Source organism: Agelaius phoeniceus, chromosome 1, assembly GCF_051311805.1.
Source record: "Agelaius phoeniceus isolate bAgePho1 chromosome 1, bAgePho1.hap1, whole genome shotgun sequence".
NCBI lineage: Eukaryota > Metazoa > Chordata > Aves > Passeriformes > Icteridae > Agelaius > Agelaius phoeniceus.
In genome coordinates, this window is record NC_135265.1 from 130051481 (window position 1) to 130074886 (window position 23406).

At 45.4% G+C, this 23406-nt stretch overlaps 1 protein-coding gene across 2 annotated transcripts; it reads right to left on the reverse strand.

The window, feature by feature from the left end:
* Window positions 1–575: 575 nt before the first annotated feature.
* On the reverse strand, window positions 576–23015 carry ODF1 (outer dense fiber of sperm tails 1). 2 transcript variants are annotated; one of them, XM_054646714.2, is made up of 4 exons: window positions 22934–23015; window positions 5393–5484; window positions 1178–1353; window positions 576–989 (listed from the first exon to the last, which is right to left on the reverse strand). In XM_054646714.2, exons 1-4 carry the CDS (start codon window positions 22998–23000, stop codon window positions 695–697), a joined length of 630 nt encoding a protein of 209 aa, XP_054502689.2. In that variant the 5' UTR covers window positions 23001–23015; the 3' UTR covers window positions 576–694. The 2 variants fall into 2 exon arrangements, with proteins under 2 accessions (XP_054502689.2, XP_077043483.1); XM_077187368.1 differs by lacking the exon at window positions 22934–23015 and adding an exon at window positions 7489–7509 and having other exon boundaries at window positions 5393–5527.
* Window positions 23016–23406: the final 391 nt, after the last annotated feature.

Sequence of the window (23406 nt, forward strand, 5' to 3'; positions counted from 1 at the left end):
GAGGCTAGGGCAGCAAAATTAAAATTGCCTTCAAGCAATTATACTGACAATTCTCCCCCTCTCCCAACATGAAAAATGTTTTCTTATTATTTTGAAACCATTGATTCAGCAGGAAATGATGTCATTCCCTCCTCAGCTGCTAAGAGTTCTACCCTAATCCCAACTCTTCTAAGGAAAAGCTCTCTGTCCTTCATCCACGGCTTTTCCCAGCCAGGCACTCTGTGCAAGAACCAAGCCAAGGGAACAAAGGGTATGGCTTGATCTTTTGGGGAGAAGGCTCCTCCCCTCAAGGGGTTTCTCTTCAAGATTTTCCTCCTAGAAGTACCCTAGAGCTCAAATGGAAGAGGTTGGATTGAGAGAAGTGTCCTTACAGAAATGTGACTGATCATAAATGGTGCCTCTCAGCCTTTAAAATCCATGAGATTGTATGCCCTGAATCCACCATCTCTAGCCCTGCTTTCAGTACCCAGCAAGTGCCCACAGTCATGTATGCCCAAAAATATCTTTGTGTTTTCCTGATGGCACTCCCCTTTTTGCCCACCAAACCCCTTCAAAATGAGGCTCACTCAACTTGCTCAGAATGCTGTTTTCTTTAATGGAAGAGGTAAGAGAAGCTCTGACACAGATCTAAATGTGACAAGGAGAAGGCTTGAGGCAGAGGAATGGCCTGGCTGGTTTGGCTTCCTGCTGCCGCTCAGTAAGGGCAGAGATAAGGGCAGCACTTGGGTGGCGGGAGGCACTTGGATTCCACGGAGTATGTCACCTCCTTGTCACACACCCCTGGCGGCAGGCAGAATTCCTTCACGAACTTTTTGTAGTTACTGGTCTTTGACAGGCCGGTGTTGCACTCCACCTTGCGCTCCGCTGACACCGTCACCTTCCCGTCCTTCACCGTCACCGTGATGTCTCTGGGGTCAAAACCCTTCACATCGATCAAAGCCAAATTCTGACCGCTGCACGAGTTCAACATCATGCCAAGTCTTTTCGTTCTGGAATTAAAACGAGAGACCAGTCTTTACTTTCCTGTATCCCTTGCAATTTATTTCTCCAAAATGGCTATTTTGCTCCCACCCTACTTACCTGTATCAACCTTTGCTCCCGATAGCAATGTCAAACCTCCCTTTATCCTACCCTAAAGGTTGCCAATGGCCGTAGGAAGCAGGCAGCTCTCTCTTACCTCTCGTTTCTCGCAGCGATGCACCTTCTCCGGAAGCAGGGCTGGGGCAGGCAGCAGCAGGAGAGGACGCAGCGGTTCAGGCGGGCCGAGCACAGCCTCTCCCGGAGCAGCTGCAGCCGCAGGTCCAGCAGCCTCATCTGCCTGTTGATGTGCCGCAGGTTCTGCATGCTGTCCTCCTGGAAGTAACAGTGCGACATTGTCAGGCTGTAAGTGTGTCAGGGCAAGAGCGTTCTGGAGCGCCCTGAGAGCTTCATCTGCTGCTGAGCCTGGGGCAGGGCTGCCGTTGTTCCCGCAGCCTCCCGGCGCTGCCTCACGGCCCGGCCGCCACCGTTCCGCCGTCACCATGGCAACAACGGCCGGGCCCGCGCTCAGCCCAGGGCCTGCAGCGCCCGGCCCGGCCGGGGATGGACATGGCAGGGACAGGCTGGGGATGGACCCGGCAGGGACAGGCCGGGGATGGACCCAGCAGGGACAGGCTAGAGATGGACACGGCAGGGACAGGCCAGAGATGGACACGGCAGGGACAGGCCGGGGCTGGACACGGCAGCAGGACATGTGTGCAGTGGCTGGGCTGCAGAGCCCCCACGGGCCTTGGGGAGCACGACTTGCATGCGGTTTCGTACACAATGTTGCTTCAGCGTGGCTCCCCAAAATTCCCAACAATGACACTGACCATCAGCTTCCATCCTGTCACCTCTGACAAGGTCTGGAGCCCAAGACATGAAACATATTCCCTGGGACTGGCCTGTGACACAAAAGCTAATCCCAGCCTCAGCAGCACCAACACCCATGTGTCTCAGGCATCTGCCCAGTGGCAAGCCAGATGATGTGTTATTTTCCCAAGGTGAAATATGAATTTGGCTTATCAAAAAATCAAAATAGCCATATTATTTTATATTTTTATATTTTATATTATTTTATATTGAATGGTAGCCTCATCCATAAAAAGAAATAAATTGCTTTGTGCTTTATTACTCATAAAAGGCATCACTTTTTTGGTCTGAAGACCAATCTTTTATTTAAAAGCTGAATTCAAAGGCTGACAACACGTGAAGTGCCCCTCTTGTGTGGAGCCTGCACACCCCTCTGATGGCACTACTTTGTCTTTAAAACTCTGACACTATTCTCTTCAGGTCTACATGAAAGAGTCCTTCAGGAGGTCTCTCTTGCCTGCTGAGCCTGAACCCTTTATTTCCCAGAGGGGGTTTTGTTTGCCAAGCCCAGTCTGAAGAGATGAGGTCTGGAGCCAATCACTTGAACTGAGCTGATCACTCTAATCAAGCTCAGTCTCCCTTCTGATACACGAGTAGGGACCACAAATGCCCCTGCAGAGCAAAGATGCTGAACACAAGGGTGTGTATCAAAACTTCTGCAGGGAAAGCAACAGCTCAAAAAACAATTTGAAGCTAAACCTTGCTGGTACATGAAACTGGGGGGTTGAGGATTTGCCATGTGCCCCACAGGAGATTGAGGAGGGTCTGCAGGCAGTGGGTTGCTGACTCCTTTGGGATGCATCTTTCTGCCAAGGGATGTGAGCTTTTCCCCACAGGCATGCTCATCCAGGGAGGCTGTCCCCAGAGCAGGAGAGCATCAGCATGGTCTGCAAGCAGAACACTGAGCAGAGGGGCCTGCAGGCAAAATAACCTTGGGGGGGCATCACCACATACCATACACAGGATAAGCAGGTGTGTGTGGACACAAATCAACCAAGCAGGTGCTGGCCAAGCTCTGCTCTCCTCCACTGCCCCCTTTCCCACCATCATCACAGGCAGAAGGGCAGTACCCAGCAGTGCTGTTGGCTTGCATTGCCTTGGGAGCAGTGTGTGCTTTGCCTTGTCTCACTGTCCTGTCCCAAAACCTCCCAGGAAATCCTGCAGTTGGATGAAACACTGTGCCCACTGTGGAATTAATTAATCCAGGGATGACAACACTGGTTTATAGAGACTTCCCAAAACACCCCTGTGTGGAGCTCCTCATCCCCAAGGGCTCTCTCACACCAGCCACATACCTGCACTTATGTTTGCAAGCAGTGTTTAAAAAACATAAAAGCCTATCTGCAGGCAGGATGTTTTTGTAATGCTCTGAAAAAAAGGGCTGTAGCTTTTAAAACAATGGAAACATAGAGCTCTGAAAGTAATTTGTAGCCTTGTTTTCCATTACTGCAGCAGCTAAGCAATGTTGGTAAAGATTTTCTTCATGCTTCTATTGCTGTTTTTTGTTACTCCCACACACTTCAAACTTTTGGTCTTCTGCTGCAAATTGTTCACTTTGCACATATAAGAGATGGATGGGTGGCTAGACTAGACAACTCAATAATTATGTTTCATCTTATATTTTATGAAATTTCTATGAAGATCTGCATGGCAATCATCCTCAGTGTGACTTCCTGGAGGCTGAGCAGAAGTGGGAACCTGCTGTGGCTGACAAACGACTCTCTTGGTAATATGTACTTGGAGAGAGCTTTGGAAAGTGGTTCCTGCCTCTTTCTACCACTAAGCACTGTTTGCAGATTACAGCAGCTGAGTATTAGAAATTTAATTTCAGTGTTCTCAGATATATGTGGTCATTTCCAGTAATGCCTCCAGAGAGCTTACAGTCTGTGGGTGTCATTTTTAGGAAAGGGGCCCTCAAAAGCATTCAGAGAAGAAGGACTGATCTGTCTCTCTTGGCAAATGAGGATGGGCTGCCTGGAATCCCTTTACAGGCTTTCACTCCCTTTGGGTGCTGGCAGCACACAGAAACCCGTGCTCTTAACAGCTCTAAGGAGTCAGATCCCACCTCAGGCTGGTACATGAAAGCCAAAAACTATTAACAATAAAAATCCCTGAATTACAGCGATTTCTGAAAAGATGTGACTCTGTAATAAGGGTTGGGCTCCTGACTCATGAGAAGTTATTTGATTTACAGAAACAGCTCACTCCTGAGGCAGGCTGATCTGCCATGTGTTAAACAAGCATTTCTTGATAGGCTGCTTCCCACAGCCACAGCCGTGTCCTCCACTTCCTCCCCAGCTTCCCTGCATCAACGTGCTGTGCTGGGCTGGAGCAGCCTCACATGGGGTGGGATGGATGGCTGAGCCAGGCCATGAGGATCAGGCTGGAAAACATCACCCACTGTGAGTAATGCTGCTGCTGCTGCCTCTGGGATGTATCAGGAAGAGTGTTGTACTGCAGGAAGGTGAGCTGCTCTGTAATTATTTCCTGTGAGCTGTGGGACAGCTTGCCTGCCCTTCTGGGCACGGATGGGTAATTATGGGCCCACACTAGAGGAATAAGCAACCTCGTGCATGTGACTTGGACAATGTCACTACTGTGGAGCTGGTGATTCTCAGGCACAAGGAAGTGGCACTCACATTTCTGTGGGTCTGCCTAGCTGGCCTCACTTGAAAGGAGCACCAAACACTTCCTGGAAGGTAGATGGACAAACAAGAATTGTTTTGAGTACAGATCAACTCCACCTTGAGGGTGTGCTGTCTGTCATTTCAAGAACCAACTCAGCTCCATTTCCCTAGGAGAAGGAGGGACCTCTGGCACACAGTGTGTTACTGCACCTGCTGGTGGGGTAGTTCCAGTACTTCTTCTGGTAGAGAGGATTTCTTGGTGTTTCTCTTTCACTGCAAGTCAGCTGGTGCTGCAAATGCAATGTGGAGTTGCTGGTGGCATGCTGGTACGTGGGTGCTGCATGTTACTGGGACATGGACAATCAGCAGGGTAATAGCACTGTGGTTTCAGCTTTAGCAAGTCCCTGCCCACTGAAGCCAAGGTGAATTTTGACTTTTATGAAGACCAAGCCCCATGTTTGGGGATGTTAAGGAAGCGAGTCCACTAATGAGCCTAACTTGCAAGTGCTGCTTTGAAATTGTCTTTACTAATCAATGGAATAGGAAATCCTCCTGTTTTGTATCTGCTGCAGTCCTAGGGAGTCTGCACAGTCAGCTCTGATCTGGCATGAGGAGGAGAATGAAGGAGTACATGTGCTACAGCATCCATGTCTGATCCAGCCCTTGTCAGTCTCACAGGTTGCCTTGAACCCACTCCCACAGTGACCTCAAAGACAACATCTCAACACAGACAAGTCAAACACAGAATAGATTCTTTGGCTCCTTAAGCATCCCTGGCTGTCAAGGTCTTTCTGATACCCATGATGCTGAGAAACTCCTCAAATATAAAAGCACAATGGAGCAATGGAATCTGGCAGATGTCCTTCATTGCTTACTGTCAGGTGTAACTCTCTCCCCTTGTTCATAGCACAGAGCCAGGGACCTCTCCACTCTGAGTCCACTGAGTTCACAGAGTCCAGTGAATTTCCTGGGGAGTCCACAGAGATGGATTTGAAGATACTCCATATTACCTGAAACTCAAAAAAAAGTTCCTAAAAAAAGTCCTCAAAAAACACCCCGCACAACTGACCAAACAAATAACCCAATCCTAAACCTCCAAAACCCCAAAATCTTACTCCCAGGGCTGGAAGCACTGCTATCTTCTTTGCCCTTTCAAACACAATTCCTGAATTAACCATTCCTTCAAGGTTTCTCTTGGTCTCTTTTGAGCAAGAGCACATCAAGTTCAGCAAGTACAGATCAATTCAGAGTGTGGTCAACATATTTTCAATACCAGGTTTTGACAGTGTCTGAAGCACTGATTTACAGGTATCAGGCAGAATCTATCAACACCCCAATCACCTTCTTGAGTGGGGTATAAGGATATCACTTGAAGCTGAGTCTGTACCAACCCTCAGAAGAAATCCAGGTGTTGTTTAACTGAAAGTGCAATTGCATACAGAGCACTGTAGCCACACACTGCACTCAGGTAAGCATGTGCTCAAATGGATAATAATGATCATTTCCTCCTCTTCTCATTTCCATATGGAACAGAAGTAATTAGCCATGTAACTGTGCCCCTAAGTCCAGTCAAGTATTGCTGAAAGGCTTGGAACAGACCCAGGTGTCAGGCTCCAGCTCAGCCTCCTGCTCCTTGGAGTGACTTCCAGTATGAACCAGTGGAATTAACTCCTGGGATGGTATTTCTGGATTGCCAACACACTGTTTATGTACATGAGACATCCTTTGATATTCTCTTGGTTTTTCCAACATATTTAACACTCTTTAACCTTCATAGGAAAAAATGCTCATGCTATATCAATAACTGCTTTTTATATCTTTCCTCAAGGAATTCTTTATCCACTTGAAACTCATAATGGAGCAGTTGAATTCCTTCAATTCAAATTTAAATGATTCATCAAATATTTTGCACTAACTCCTCAAGCTACTGCTCAGACACACTGATGCTTAGTCAACTTTTTTTAAGAGTTGTCTTTTCCTTGTTTTCCTAGTGCTGTCCTAACATGTCTTCCTACTAAATAATGTTTCTGCATTATCCTGGGCTCTCTCCCACTCCTGCTCTCCCACAGTGGTGGGGATCTGAGAGGCAAGACCATATTTTGTTACACCCAAGTGAATAAATGTCCTTCTTCCAAACAAGGTCTGCTCTAAACAGGCCAGATGGAAGAAAAGGAAGAGGGTACCCTTCCCTTTAGCAGCAAACTGGTTAATCAATTCCTGACCTGCTCATGCTATTATTCACTCTAGCTGTGCATGTTTGAATGTAATTAAAGCAGTGACAGGTCTTTCCCCAGCATACTTCAGGGCATCACACTACCCAGCATCATTGCTAAAGATGCTTTGTCCCATGTGCACACGGGATCTTGACTAAAACATCCTGCAGCACCATGCCATGGAGAGCAGAAGCCCATCAGTGGAATGTCAGTGGTGCTAATTCACATGAGGGCCTGGCCTTGCCAGCCCTGCCATTGCTCCTGCACTGGTGGGGCAGTGCAGACTGCCTGGGCTTGCAGCAGCTGCTTGCCATCCTGCACAAGGAGTGATGCTGTGGGAGAGCTTCTCACTCCCTCCATCAAGCCAGTCCCTCTTCCCAAAGGTAGTATCTGAAAGCTGCTGCAAGGCTTAAAGGGAGCAGCCTGCTGAAAAATTGAAATTTTTTTCTCTCTGTCACCACCAGAGTAATTTCTAGGACTCCTTACCACCTTTCTGTAACAAAACGAGGAAGACTGCAGCAGTTTTCAGGCCCTAAAGCTGCTCTGAAAATCCCCTTGCTTCAGCTTTTGTTTTCAGCCAACATTACTGTATTCCTACTGTTCCCATTTAGTACAAATAGCTCAGCTAACTGAGCACCCAGAAGAGATGTAAATTGTGGAGTAGCTGAACATGGTCATTATTTGTGCTTTCCAGTCCTCAGAGGTATGAACAAGGTAAGTGGTATTAGCCAGCCATGTGCAACACCCTGGGTACAAACCCCCATCTGTGAGCAAGTGCCAAGAGCCACTGGTGCCTGTGGAGTTCAGTGTGTAATGTATCTACTGGTTCTTGTTCTTCCATTGAAGGTATCTTGTCCACCTAAGTGCAAACAAAAAGTTATTTGCTACAAAATCTGCATTCTATGTTGTTAGTCAATAGTCTGACATCTGCTTCTGTTCAGGAGAGTCCTCTACAAATGAAACAGTTTTGCTGCAGGAGTAGAAATCAATGTGCTAGTTGTCTCAGTTTGAAAAGACAAGCGTCTGCTAAGGAAGACAGGAATCTCCCTTGAAATGAAAAATGTAAACCCCCTCCCTCCAAATTATTATAATTTTGAAATTAAGGTGGTCTCAGGCAAAGATGTGAGAATAACAGTCCTGTACTAGGAAAATTAAAATAAAAATGCAGTAGTACAAAAAAACCAACCAACCAACCAACCAACCAACCAAAACCTACTGACAGGGTCAGAATATAACCTGACAGCCTGTTGGTCAGGGTGTTGGTAGCAGTCTGATTAAATGGTGGCTGCAGTCCTCCTGGAGTGACAAATGCAGTTCTATTGAAGAAGGGATCCTGCAGAATCAGGGTTCAGTTCTCCTCTGAAGGTCCAGTGGTGGTGCAGACAGTCCAGTCTTCCTCTGGGAATCCAGTGGAAAAGGCTGAAGGTGGTGTTCTAAATCTCAGGTTATATCCAGGTAGGAATGCTTGGCTCCTTCCCCTGGGCAGAGCATCTCACAATGTGAGATTACAGTGATTTTATCAGTCATGCAGTGACACTCAATGGCCCATTAACAGAAGATATCCCCCTGGAGGGAGGATAGTGGGGAAGACAAAGAGCACTGCCCTACCTGGCTTTAACAGATGGTAATAGAATACATACTTTCAGTTACATCTTGCATTGCAGCCTAAGGCACTAGTGCAATATGAGAGAGCTCTCTTTTAACAAGAACTCTCTCATTTCTTCAACATCCATGTTCTCTTCAAAAGAAGACAGTTTGCAGGTGCCTTTTGTTTTCTCTTCTAAAAGATGAAGGTAAGGCCTATCCACTTGTCAGAGATGTGTCCCCGTCATTTGAGCAGTATCAGAAGACCTCTACCTTTCCATCAGCATGCTTCAGAAGGTACTCCCCCAAAAGATGGTATTGGCAATTGATGCTGCTGCCCTGGAAGGTGACCCTGAGCATCCAGTAGGATGTGAGTGAGAATTCCCTTTGTGGCAGGTGTGCTGGACGTTTTGCAGCATCACTGAGTGCAAGGGGAGACTTGTCCATCCGCAGAGATCCTTGAGACTTATGCAAGAATGGTCAGAGCTGTGTGAGATGTCACATTTTCCTGGGAGAGGTGATTATTTCATACCTCCTTTCATTCCAAATTTGGAATGTAATAGAAATATCAAAACTAAGCTTCTTGAAGTCTTTTGTTTACATCCTGGTGTTTGGATTTTTTATGGGATTCATATAAAATCAAAAAGTATTAAAAGCACTTGATAATGGTGTCAAAGCTTCAGTGAAATCAGTGATTATGTGAAACATTTCCACTCTTGTCTGTTCTGCTAGGAAGAAAAAAAAAAGTCAGCTTGAATAAAAAATTAATTACCAATTAAATTTATGCCACTCATTAACATCAGCTGTACATTCCAGGCAGTGTCTTCCTTTGGCAGCCAGCTACCACCACCAGCCTCCCATCATTTCTGTGACAGCTTTTCTCCACACAGATGGAACAAGACTCTTGTGATGACAAGAAAACCCCAATCTTATTTTGCCTTTTTTTTCATTCTTCCCTGTTTAAAGGGGGACGAGCAGTTCTTTTTTGCAGTGAGGATCTCCTTGGCAAGGTGCAGCAACAGCAGTGGCCCAGAAGAATGAGCTGTGAGCTTACAGGTCCTACCTCATGGCACTAAGCATGGTGAAACAGGAGGTGCCAGCCTTACTTTCTTCTGTAAATCTATCCTAGGGTCTCAGAGGTTTTATCTACAATATCCTTAGAGCAGAGGTAAATAAGCTGGTGGCTAAAATCCAAGGGCTTCTGTTATCTTGTTTCTGCAGTGGTTTAGGGCCCCTTACAGGGATGTGAACATCTACCTGGAAATACATCCTGATGTGCCACTCTACAAGAGTTGTTTAACCACTTAAGTACCGTGAAATAAAAAGTTCCTCAATTTTGAAACAAATTTGTCTTTTCTTCTATATTTTTTCCCTTTTCAATTGCTGGTTTCCAATCTGGAGAACACCTGGAGATTACCCAAGGCTTGTTGAATCATTTTTCAGCCTCTGTGAGTAATCATAAAATTAAATAGTTTAAGAAGAAAAAATGGAAAAATTCTTTTTTGAGAGGAAAAATGAATTAGCCTTGGAGCTTGGTGTCCTCTCCCAAGAAACTTGTGAAGTGTGTCTTACAATGTGGGAACAGCAATTTGATTGTATTATAAAACAGACTGGAAAAATGCACAAATCAGACTGACAGGCACTTCCAGTCAGCAGTGATTACAAAAACTCCAGCTCACAGCATGAGCTCTCTCTAATCACATCCAGGGGGTTCTATTTTTGAAAGGGATCAAAGACCTGACAAAAACATTCTCACCATCTCCATTTTAGAAGAATTCTGAATCACTCCATATGCCACGGTGTAAAATTTCAATTCTTTCCCTCCTCCTTTGGCAACACTGTTAGGGTGTGAGACAGGGTCAGACAGTAACTACTTGTATGACTGAGGAGTTTAAAGTTAAGCCTGTGCTTTGATGAACCGTAACAATCACACCCTATTTCAGAAGCACTGATCTCTGAGATGGCCCAGATGCTTTGCACCTCCTAGGCTCAGGTCTGTGAGGGCTGCTGCTTTGGAAGAGGCAATTACCTGTGCACAAGGATGTTGTGGTGATGAGCAAGGCTCAGGTTTGCTCCAGAATCCTGCCTCTAACAGTCCTGCCTGTGCTGGTTACTTTGGGGAAGACCCCTTCTCATTTCCAGCTGGAGACACAGTGCTGCCATAGCATATCCTGATGGGAGGGCTCCAGTGCACACCAGTAGGCTGCACGGGGCTGTGCCTGCTCACTTGGTGTTACTACATCACCTTTTCCCTTTGTGTCACACCAGCCTTTGGACTTGCCTTTCCTGTTTCTCCTCACTACTCAGCTGTCCTGCATCTGAGCAAGACCTGCCCGGGTCCTGCCTGCTCTGCACCAGTCTTAGGCCCATGGCTGTGGTGAGCACAGAGACCCAGAGATGTAGTGACACATTAACTTGTGTGGCTGAGGAGATGATTCACGGGAGGAGCACATCCTTGCTTTGGGGCAGCTGTGCCTACCAGAGGGGCAGGATGGACAGCACAGCTGCAAGGGATGCCTGCTTCAGCCACCCAGCACCAAGGGGAACCTGCATCTCCCAGCACCCCATCTGGGGTGGCTCTGCCTTCAGAGCAGGGAAAGCAGAAGGCTCCCCAGCTGCAGTCAGCAGGCACCTTGATGGGCTTCACCCTCTTCAAACCTCTAGCAAACACATCCACTTCCCTCTAAATTTTCTCTGCAGCTGACAAAGGAGAGGGGTGCTGCTAGGACATGGCTATTCCCATCAGCAGCTATCCAGCTGAGTCCGTTGGGTTCTCGTTTTCCTTACCTGCCATAAGGAAAGTGCAGGGAACTCCCTCAGGTGTGAATGTCACTGCTGTAAAAGCATGTGATGTGGGTGCTACTTTCTGAGTCACCAAGTGTGGAATCTGAGAGTCTTTGAATGAGACCTTGCTCCAGTAACACCACTGGAACTGCTTTCTGTGCATGCACATACTCCTTTCTGAAATGCAGAAAAACCTTCTTTGAACCAAGAAAGCTCCAGATGTTACTATAGCTCTTATCGTTTTCTTGCTCCAGAAACTAAAGGCTTTTCTTTAAATTAACAGCTGAGTTCCTGGCCTTACACACTGTTTTGAGCCCTCCCTCCCACAGCATCTCACAGGGACACAGCTCAAAAGGCTGATAGACCATCAAGTGCAGAGCTAGTCTATACCTGTCAGGAACATACTGTGCTGATTCCATACATTAATTATATGCTGTATAAAAAAGCATTTCCTAAGAGGTTTGTTTTTTTAAGTTAAACTGAAGATCTGGATCTTTTTTATGTGTCAACAAACTAGATAGACCAGAATGGAAAATCCTGTAAGAGCCATACTTCATGTATCAGTATTTCATATCCGCATCACATCTTCTCTGGAGTGCCTTCTTTGTTGTGGAATGAACCCTGTTGTTATAAAAGGAATCTTTCTTTGAAGGAGTGCCCTCAGGTTTAACATGCATTTCTTATTTCTCCTAATTTATTGCTTATCTTTGAAGGAGCAGGAAATCCCCTTGTCCACCTTTTGAGTACTAATGGCTTGTAGGAAGATGGGTGTTTCACCAGGTGGGCAGGGAGGAGTGCAGAATGAAGGACAGGAGTTTGCTGGTGACACACCTTCAGGGGGTTCCCACACAAAGGGAATTTCACAGCCTAGAAATTTCACAGCTCTGGTCATTGTGCTCACAGCAGCCATTCCTCCATCACTGTACCTCACATCACCCATTTTTGCAAAACGCTACCAGGGAAGTGTGTAGACAAGCAATCCTTAGCAACCCCTGATAGACATTGCCTGTCTTAATTCCAGTCATGAGCTGCACTGACAGATGACTTCATGATGAAAGAAAAACCTGGTCCCTGTTGATTCCCCAGTCTTTTACCTTCCAGTTTCCTCATAAAAATGGTCTTAAATGGTTAAACTATGAAGTAGCCATACAAAAGAAATCAAGTGTTAAAAGGATTAAGATACCATCCTTAAGATTTCATCACAGTTACAACTACTTGGTATGAAATTAGGGTTTTAGCGTGTGCAGGCTGACACTGTGGACCTGCAATTGTAACATTTTTGATTGATGCACCTCAGCTTTCTGAAGCATCCCCATGCAGAGAACCCACCTGAGCTGGCAGCATGCCTGCAGGAAATCTCTGCTGGCAAAGCCACCATGCAGGTCAGTGCAAAAGCAAAGTGACTCCATGGCTGTGCCTGCAGAGGGCTAGTCTAGCTTCCAGTTTACCTTCCAGTTTGCCCATCTCAGCATGGGCAAGGTTAGAGCTCACAGAAGCAAAGATCTTTGCTAAGAACCTAATTAAGATGAGTGCAGTCGGGGCAGACCTTGTCTGGACACAGAAGTCAGGGCTTCAGTGTTACTGTGGACAAGACCTTAGTGTTGAGTCTTCAGAGATGGTTCTGGGAAGAGCTTACAGTCCCCCCTGAAGCTGCAGTGACTTAAAATGAGCTGTAAGGCATTTCCAGGTGCTGCATTTATAGAAAACAAGGTGTACTACAATTTTACACCCCTGTTTTTAGGAAATGCCAGGCTGGCAGGTGGTGACAACTCTCTTATAGGTGCCTGTGCTGCAAAACTTTTCCAGAGCACCATAGAGGTTTCGTAGCAACTTCCTTCCATGGTCTTGGTGCTCAGCTATGTTGTTTGCCATCATAAAGCAGTGCTTCTGCCTATTTAAAGTAGTTGAGTTCTTTTAAGCTGGCCAGGCATTGGCAGTACAGCAGCAGTGTCTGATTTATACCATTTTGAGCTTTCTATCCTTATATTCTTTTCCTCCAAAACTAACAAAACCTGAACCAATGTGAGTTTCAAGCTTTTTTTTTTTTTACTAACCAGACCTTCAGCCCATTGCTTAAATAGAAAAACTGAGCAATAGATAAACTCCAAATTCAAAACAGAAAATCCAAATTTAAAAACAAATACACACAGCAGCAATGTATTCTCTGATCTCTCCATCTCTTACATAGCTCCTCTGGCATATCAAAACCAACAGATGTTGATCATGTGCTTTGGACAACTCTTTCCAAATACGTGAGACACATCACATTTTTGAGCCAAAAATGCTCTTAAGGACAAGCAAAACCAAAGTAGCTAAACTGAGATAACCTTTGTGTGCACACATGTGTATCCAGTTTGAAAATGGTCATAGGTTTTAAGCCTGTAAACTCACCAATAGCATCCAGGTTTGAACATATTGAAGTGTTTATTCAGTATTGCTGGTTGAGACAGGCAGCTTCTGACAGGCAGCTTGAAATTACATCTTTAACTAAAAAGAAAGTGTGAGGGAGCAATTTGGTGAGTGGAGAAAATTTTAAAGGGTTTGGGTGTAAGAGGGTGCAAGAGAGAAACCCAGATTACTTCTGTGTCCTGGAGCAGCCCCAAGACGTTGGCTCCTGAAGTAATTCACTACAGAAATACATATTCTGGTGTTTTCCTTGAAACCTGCACTGCTCTGTAAGCTCTCTCACAGAGAGCCATGAATAACTATCACTGTATGATTCTATTGTATGATTCTATGAACTGGAGTGCAGGAGGAAATGTGGATTCAAGTCCTCCCATACTGAAGCCAGAGTCCTTCCTGCCCTCACCAGGATCCACCCCTGCCTGATGCTGAACAAATCCAATATTCACAGGGCGTGGCATCCCACATGAGCATGACTGAAGCACAAACCCAGGCCTTCCAAAACTGCTCAATGTGAATTCTCTCCCTCTTTCCCTGGGCTTGGCTGCCACTATTTTAACCCATCATCAGGCACCTCCACTAGTGATCAGCTGCACTTACATCCTTGTGCATGTTGGGGATTTGCCTGCTCTTGCCATTTGCCAAACTTTACTGCTATAAAATACTGGATTTGTTGCTCAGCACTAGTGCTTGCACCAACGTGACTATGTCAGCTGTTGGCATCAGTTGCAGAGACCAGGGCAAACTTCCAGAGCAGATCAGACCTTGGATTTCTATCAAAACCCATCTGTTCCTGACTGAGAGTTATTCCCACCACCTTTATAGCTGGGTGGGATAATGAGCTATTGAACCCACAAATTAGCACAACATGGAGTTCTTTTAATAGCTTTCCTCTACAGAAAGTCAAGGCTGCTAGTGCATCTTGCGTATACAAGCCAGGCCAGCAAGCTAGAGGACTTAGAGCTGACAGTGTCAATTGTTTTTAAAGTGTTACTGCAGTGCTGGCATTTGAAAAGCAATTTAATATTTCTCCCATGACAGTCACTTCAAATATTCTGGAAACAACCCGTACGAAACCACGGATGACAGTTACAACACTTGTCTTTTCTGAGATGCCCAGACCAGATTTGTGTACAGCTTGTGCTGGGCAGGACTGTGAGGTGAACAATGCAGCAAACACAGCTCTTCCATCCACCTAAATTCACTTGGCACTGGGGGTGTACAGGGGGTGAGCCTCACACCTCAGGCCCTGCCACAGGAGTGTTGTAATTAAAGAGCACAAGGGCTGGAAGGAATTCACGCAGAGCTGCTGCAGCAGCACTCCCTCTGCAGCAAGCTGCAGCACCAAGGGTTAACACTCTGCTGCCTGCCTCACAAATCTGCATAATGCCTTGCTTTGGCAGCTCATTTGCATAATTTTAAATTACTCTTTTGTCTGGAAAATAAAATCTAAAACATAGGTTCAGACATAAGTGGTAGATACTAATGTTTCATATGCTAAGAAGGCTTGGTTAAGTCTATTTGTCTGAACTCGACAATAGAGGTTGTAAAAATAATTTTAACAGAGAGATGTTGTTTCTTTATTGCACAGCCTTGAGTGCCATTTTGACTTCCTAAATAAGGTCTAATGTGCTCACCCACCCCTCACAGAGGGGATGAAGCTTGCTCAGACTCTGGCTCTCCAGAGGGCTCTGCAGCTCCATCCTTTGCCAGGGGGGGCCCAGCCCACCCCTCTCATTAAACTGCAGAAACAACGCAGCAGCTGGAGACTGAATGCCTGTCATCAGCACATCCTTACCAGGAATGGGCTTCCAAGCTGTGGCTGTGTACTCAGAGATGTTGACACACGATGAGCTCCGTGTCCCACCTCCCACTGCCGGAGGGATTCAGCTTAACAGAGGATGGATACCTACATTTCCTCAGATGAATCACACCCAGCTCCATAGACTGCCATAACTAAGTCTCCAGTCTGGGAGATTAGACACCTAAATTCAGGTATCTGTTTTCTGGATCTGATTCCCACTCCAAATTCACCTGACAGCCTGTGAGGTGGTCTTTGTGGGCAGAGCCCCATACCTCTGTTATTTTTTATCTCATACTGGGAGAGAGATACAAAGCACAGTGTCTTTACTCTCCATGATGTGTTTCAGTGTAGGAAAAGGGGCTGTTAGCCTGCACTGGCACTTCAGTGTTTTAAATCATAGCTTATCAGAACAGCAGAATAAATCCTAGGAGATAGAAAGCCAAATGGATAAGTTGTCTGTCATTATGACTGAAACCTGTTTGAACTCCTGCCCTAGTGCCTTACATGCTATAAACTTCTGTACATTCCTCAGGCAAAAGCCTATAGCTTGTGCATTAAAATTGAACAGCATTTCTAAATGAGACATCCCGAACCAATGTATTTGTGCTCTTGCCTCAGTAGTCCCAAAAGCTAGGTGACACAAGAAGACATTTCCCAATGGACATCAGCAGTGTGCCCAGCAGGCATTCTGCCCAGAGGAGCAGCCAAGGAGTTCCCCTGCCAGCTGGAAGGCATGGTGACCGGGAAAATTTCACACAAATTTAGCTGGGTCTAGGTAGGTTGTACAAAGTGTACGGGGGTAAAGGCCAAATGTAAGTACGTAATCATGAGTGAACAGATCTGCCAAATCCTAACAAGTTTATACCTGGCTTACCTGGCAAATTCAAACTTTGAAGTTTCCTGCAAGTGATAATATACTGACTGCCCTCCTTCAGATTCTAGAGGCATTACAGTTTTCATGAAAATGTTTCAAAGATGACTTAGGGCCATATTTCTTCTCCTTTCCCATTTTGCAATACCTAAACCTTTTACTTGACACGTTTGTTAAAAAATAGACTACATACAGTATTAAATATTTAAGCCCCAATAATTAAAGTCTCAGTTCACAGCAAAAGGCAAGTGAAACTACCTGTATGTTCAGTTAGTAGCAAGTAATTCTGAATGTGCAAATCTGCCTGCAGCTTCGTGTCAACTACCTGTCTATAGAAATATGCTCACCAGCACATATACAGGCATACGCAACAGTGTTGCAATTGCTGTTATTCACAATGAAATGCTCAGCCATCAGTTAACTGTGTCCCTTTCCTCTTAACTGCAATGGAAGAAAAACCTTTCACACTATTTATTAATATTTTTTTCCTCCATTGGTTTTAGTGAAGCTAAATGTTAACTGCCAAAGCAGTTCCCAGCACAGCCTTTGTGTGCTGCATTTCCTATTGACCACTGTCTCTGTTGCAATTTTTTTTCTGCCTTTCAGTACTGAAGCACCATCACCATAAAAATCCTGTTTTGTGGGACTCCCAAATGTTAGAGCTACCTCTCTTCACATGAATTTAATATCTACTTTTTTTGACATTTAATCACTTCTGTGACTGGTTGCAAGACCCACTGCAACGGTGTTCTCACCTAGGGAAGATGCTATATGGACATGGAAGAACAGCAAAAAACAACCATCCTGTTCTATGTGAATGTCCTTAGTGATTGAAAGGGGGAAAACAAAGAAGAAAAAAGATTTTTAGCAGAAGGTGCAATCATCCCTGGAAGCAAAACTCATCCTTTAAAGGGAATGGGCTCTGTTTGACACTTTGCCTGCACCTCCTGATGGGAACCTCCAAGTGCTGAAATATGGCAGAGATATTTCAGAAGGGATGGTGGATTTGTAGTCTCTGTGTACACTCATTTTGCCAGGTCAAATTTCTCCTGAACAGCCGCTGTTTATAAGCCACTTCTCAAATGACACAGCCTCTGGTTTGCTTCAAGTGCCAGCTGTAAACGGGGGCTGCTTTGGAGCTATTTCACATGCAGATCGGTTTTCTGTCTGTGTGCCTGTGCTATTGTTCAAATCAGCAGTTTGGGCTCACAACTCGTCTTCCTCTCACCCTCTTCTGTTTGATGTTGTGGAGCAGCCTGAGAGCACACAATGTGGCCTCCTTTGGTTTGGTAAAACCAAATGGGAAACTCTGCTCCCAAAGTGCCTCGTTATCTCTAGGAAAGCTGGGGATGTTCAGTCCATGAGGAACAGTTAGAGCTGACCAACAAAACCACCCTCAGAAGGGGGATGGCTGGGGACTTGGCACCCACTGCTTTGTGCTACACTGAACTTCTCTGGAAATGTTTAATTTTTAATATTTTTTTCAAGGGGAATTAAAATCCAAGAACTATCTATTGTTTCTTCCTGTATTATAAATAGCCATCCATGACAAATGGCTATTTAATGACAGAGGAACAGCAGCTAAAAAGTATGTATGGCTGAAAGAATATATGCTGAAAGGTAAATCCTGGCCCCACTAGAGTCCATAGAATAATTCACTTGCTTTTGACCTGGAAGGTCTCCACTCCTTTCCCTGCCAGAAACAAATTTACTCTGCAATAATTTCAGAAGGCAGTACCTGAATCAAGGCCACACAGAACTATTGCTGTGAATGCATTTCATCCACACATTTTATAATGATGATTTTTTTTTCAAAACTGCCATCTTTGAAGGTAAATATGGTTACCTTCAGAGATGGCAGTTAGCTAAGAGTAGCTAACCCAATCAAATGAAACTAATAGGAAAATAAAAAAACCCATTTTCTTGTCCTAGTTAATCACCTGGACTCCCTTGACAGCCTGCAGACAGATAAGAAGGAGAAGGCAATTCCCTAGGGAACCCAGAAAACCCCCAGGAACATATACCCACCCTAAAGTTGCCAAAGTTCAAACAAATTCTGTCTTTCCTTACCAGGAACTTAAAGGAAGCTGCTCTGATACAAAAGAACACAATTCTGTTTTACAGCTGCCTGCACAGGAACACCTGTGCAGGTGACACAAAGTGTCAGAGGTACTGCCACCATGTACACTATGCACGCCAGCTGTGCCCATGGGACAGTCACACAAGGGGCTGCCCACAGCCTCTCCTCCCTCAGCTCCTGCATGGTGCCCAGGATGCCTGGTGAGCTCCTCTTGTCACACTCAGCTGCATTTGTCAGTGGCCAGGTCTGGTCTACACATAAGGAAGTGATCATGTAAACTTTGTGGTGGGGCCTGGACAAGAAGAGATGTCCTGGATGCCCAGTCAGAAGGAACAGATGTTCAGAGGTCTCTCTGTGGGAGCTGGAAGAGAAAGATGCAAGTAAGGGGCTACAGCCATGGTGAGAAGCAATGTCAAGTGAGTGTCAAATCTCAGACCACCAGGTTCTGGTGGATCTACAAACTCCACTGAACACCGGACAGAGACCTTACTTGCTCCCAGAGATGTTGTGCCAACACCCCCAAACAAAGAAAGCAAACCATACTGTAAAGAAAGGAGAAACAGAGCATGGGCTCCTTGAGTTATTTGGGTTGGAAGGGACATTAAAGAATATCCAGTTCCAACCTCCCTGCCATGGGCAGACATACCTCCCACTAGACCAGGTTTCTCAAATCCCCATCCAACCTTGAACACTTCCAGGGATGAGACATCCACAGCTTCTCCAGGCAGCCTGCTCCAGTGCACCACCACCTTCACACTGAATAATTTCGACCTTATCTTTCACCTAGATCTGCTCTCTTCCAGTGTAAAGCCATTATATGTGCCTTTGTAGAAAGCCCCTCTCCAGCTTTCTTGGAGGCTAAATTTCGCAGAATCCTAATTTGTGTCCCTGGAGTCCTTCACTGCAGAGCTGAAGCGAGGAAATGCAGAGTAGATCAGACTAGGGAGGAGAAGGGAAATCAGGCACCTCCAGAACTGTCTGATTTTAAACAATGTATTTCAGTCCAGGCCGTGTGTCAAAGCTCACCATTTTCACTTCTGAATATCTGAGTCTCAGCCAAATTTTGACACAAATTTCTGGTATCAGAGGTCTCTGCTAGCTTAATTGACCTAAGCATTGGAGAGGCAGCAGGAGAACCACCTAGTCCTCCAGCTAGGGGAAAGATAAAGATCAAAGCAGAGCTCAGCTTTTTTTAGTTTCTGAAGAATCTGAGGACAGAGAAATGATGTGTGCACTATTAGACATTGAAAATCCCAGTGCAAGAAAAGTTCCATCGAAAGCGAGTTTTCATCAGCTCTGCTATGAAAGAACTACCTTGCTTCAGTCTGTGACACAAGGTGATGGAAACCTTGCCATGTACTTTGCTCCTCATTATAGGAACTTCTTTTCAGCCTTGGGAACAATCTAGAAACTGCAGTTTTCTGCACAGCATTCTTGCCTGACATTTCTAGGAATGTTGGCCTCATTTCTTCCAGAGTAACATACTATCTTACGGTGCCTGCCTGATGTCATCTTTGTTGACATGTGGAGTTAACAGCCTGGAAAGTGCACTCTGGAGCTCTCCTTCACTGCCTGAAGCCTTTATTTCAACTCAGGGCCTCTTCCCTGACTTCTGCAGGTCCCATCAGCCACAGCCATCAGCCTGTGGTACACCTGCTGGCATCTGCTCCCACTGTTTACAGAGCAAAGTCCGTTGCAGTCTCTTACCCCAACCCTCCCATCTTTAGCAGGTCCCCTCCGCTCAGAACGAACAGACTCCTGTGTAAGCCACCAGGCCTGCTGCGGCTGCCTAGCAAGAAGTTGGGAATAGATCTGTCCCAGGGAATGTTATTCAGAAGTTCCTGATCCACTGGAACTGAACATTTGTGGAGCCGGAGGCTGGATAACATGACCTCCAGAGATCCTTGCCAAACTGTGTGCTTCTACCAGTCTGAAACCCTCAAGAAACACTGAATCTCATCAAAACTGAATTTCAGACATGACAGCAGTGATTCCACAGGAGTTATTTTGTATGGTATTTCCAAGTTGACAAAACTCTTGCACAGAAAATCTATCAGCAAGAAACTTGTTCTGCTGGTTGGGTGTTGGTGCATTTATAGCTGCACCTTCATGAGGAAGCTGCTGCTTTACCTGCACACCTGAAAATAGCACTATCTACACGTGGAGGAGCTCTGCAACGTAGGCAGCCAAATTTCTTAGGCCAAGACATACAGTGTTGTCTCAAAGATATATTTTGTAAAGAAAAAAATCTGGTTTGGTCCATGACTTGGCAAACATGAATTTAAAATATCATTTCAGTATTGGATGCTCACATCCAAGACTGGGGCAATCGAGAGAACTTCAGGCAAATCTTCTATTTTGAAGTTCTTAAAAAACACAAGTTGTAAGAATGAGTAGTTCTGCAATCAGAAAGCAATTCTATTGAAGTCAAATTCAGATAATCAAAGAGCCATGAAGCTGTAATTATCTTCCAAAAACAAGTGGCCAAAGCAGTTCAATGCTTGCCACTTCCTGGTAATGCAAAAGTCAACCAGTAAGATGCAGCCTCACATCCCTGAGCTGGAGCTTCCTCCATATTCCAAACTCCTGTCAGAATAACATCATCAGCTGAGCACTTGGCTCTGTGTCCTCTCACCTGTGCTTAGCTGCCATTTTAGACAGCAGTGTAAACTCTTCGTCTGAACAAGAGCTGACACTTGCACTACTCAAGTTTATTCTGGCTCTGAATACAAGTTCCAGTGGAATCCATTTTAATTTTTTTTTTCAATTTTGGTCACACTGAGTGTTTGCATTGGCAAAGCCACAAGCAATGGGTAAAACTGGGGTTTAGACACAATGTAAATAAAACTACAGAAAAAGATTGCTTGGAAATGGCCAGCAGCAGAATGCTGAGGCCTAACAGATGTGCACCCTTAGGGCTTTCCCAACTCCTTCCCTGTATCTAGCAGGTTTCCATAACCCATTAACTTTTAAAGGCTGTGTGTTAATGGTGGAAGGGAGAGAGCAATGGAAATCTCTTCCTTATACACATCCCCTTGAAGCATTCCAATGAAAAAGTCATTGCATTTTGAAATTTAAACACTTTGGAGAGCTACATCTTGAACAGAAAACCAAACATAATTATCTGGAACTTCCCAAAACCTACCAAAAATTCTTGACAGCATTCAGAAGGGCTCTGCGGGAAATCATATGACCCATCTTCCTACTGTTCAATGGAAAAAAGAAATGACTGCCAAAGGGAAATATTTATTTTTTTTTTTTTTTGTCTGGGGAAAAAAAATCAAATTGAGGAGCAAGGCTTTTCAGGTGCTTATCAAAACATGCAAGTGATTCTGATAAAATAACTCAAGTCTACATAGCTCATGGGAATCACTGTGATAAACACCACAAATATTTTCAGGGAAAGCATAAATACTGATTTTGGGGGGAAAAAAATAAAAAACCGAACAAACTTAGGTACAGTCAAACACAGAACTAAATAATAAATAAACTCTATGCTCTGTCCTAACAGGGAAAAAATGTAAAAAGGTAAACATGGACCTACTAGTTTGTAAATGCACAGCTACTGCACTGTCTCACTACCAAACAGAATGAGTGCTATTCCATGCCTTGTAGACTTCCAGAAATCTGTTAGTATTTCCTTCCCAGGATAAGCTAAATTACTTATTTGTATTCTTGAAGGCATTTCAGTATCAGTGCCACTTGAGAACAGAACATATGGGGAAACTTCATCTAAGAAATCTGGAATGCATCAATTGAGTACTTCTTCTCTCTATGACATTTCCTCATGTTAATGATAGCTTGGAAAAAAACCTTCACAAACTCCCCAAATCTCTGGGCAGCAAGCAGCTGCATCAGCCTATTCTTGGATTAGCTCCTTTCAGCTGAACTGGAAAAAGAGCCTAGGAAGAAAGAGGAGTGGAAGATGGGAAGTTTCAAAGTTTCTTAAGGTCTGGAAGTGGGGAAACAAACTGAGATTTTTAATGTTCATGATTATACAGACACAGAAATCAATTCTAACTCACTGAACTAGGTTCCAGAGGTTTTTTGCTACCGCTATCATGTGATTACCATAATTCCTCACATGCTAAAAAAATCCAAGTCAGTTTTCCAAATTTCTGATTTCCTGAAAACAAGAAAGAGCAGGCTGCAAAAGCAGTAAATTCCAGTTAAAAAAAAAAATCACCAAAATCAATGCTTGGTACAATCCCTGCTAAGGTGTTTAGTTTCTATAGAAACAAATGGCTGTTCTATTGACTTTGCTACTCAACCTTCGGTACATTGAGATGTTAATTTGTTCAAAACAGCTCCATTGGCAAGGTGTGGAACAGCTGAAGCCTGTCCAGAGGGAAGGCATGCAAGGCCAGAGGCACCAGGAGTTTCACAGCGTGGTAGCTCTTTTTATTCTTATATACCACCAACCCACTGGTTAGCCTAGAGAAGACTGAAGAGGGATCGCATCAAATATATAAATATCTTAAAGGAATGTGTCAAGAGGATGGTGCCAGACTCCTTTTGCTGGTGCCTAGCGACAGGACGAGGACTAAAGGCCAGAAACACAAGTGAGAAACAAGTCCCACTTCAATGTAAGGTAGAGCTGCCTTAGGCAGAGTGGCAGAGCAGTGGAACGGGCTGCCCAGGGATGTCCCTCCCTCTGTGGAGACATTCCAAACCCACCTGGCCACGTTCCTGTGTCACCTGCTCCAGATGACCCTGCCTTGGTAGAGGGGCTGGACTGGATCATCTCCAGAGGTCCCTTCCAACCCTAATGATTCTGGGAACCTCCCTGAAAAACGGTAAAAAACTCCAGCTGCTGCAGGGAAGGCTGGCTAGAAACGCAACAAGAAACGCAATTGGAAAGGACAGAGCCAGCAGCGGCCGCGGAGAGTGGGTGCCGACGGGCGCTGGGCTTGAAACACCTGCGGGCATCGGGGCAAATCCCTGTGCCCCCCACAGGGCACCCCTGGGACCGGCACAGCGCGGCCCCACACGCCCTCGCCCGCGCTTCCTCCCCGGGGCCGCTCGGGCCCTGAGGAAGCGGCTCCGGCTCCGCTCCCGCCCCGCGCCTCAGGGGAAGCCGCGCGCGCCGCCCGCCGGGGAGCCGCTCTGGGCGGGGAGGGGGGGGGGGGGGGGGAAGAGAGCGGGGGGGG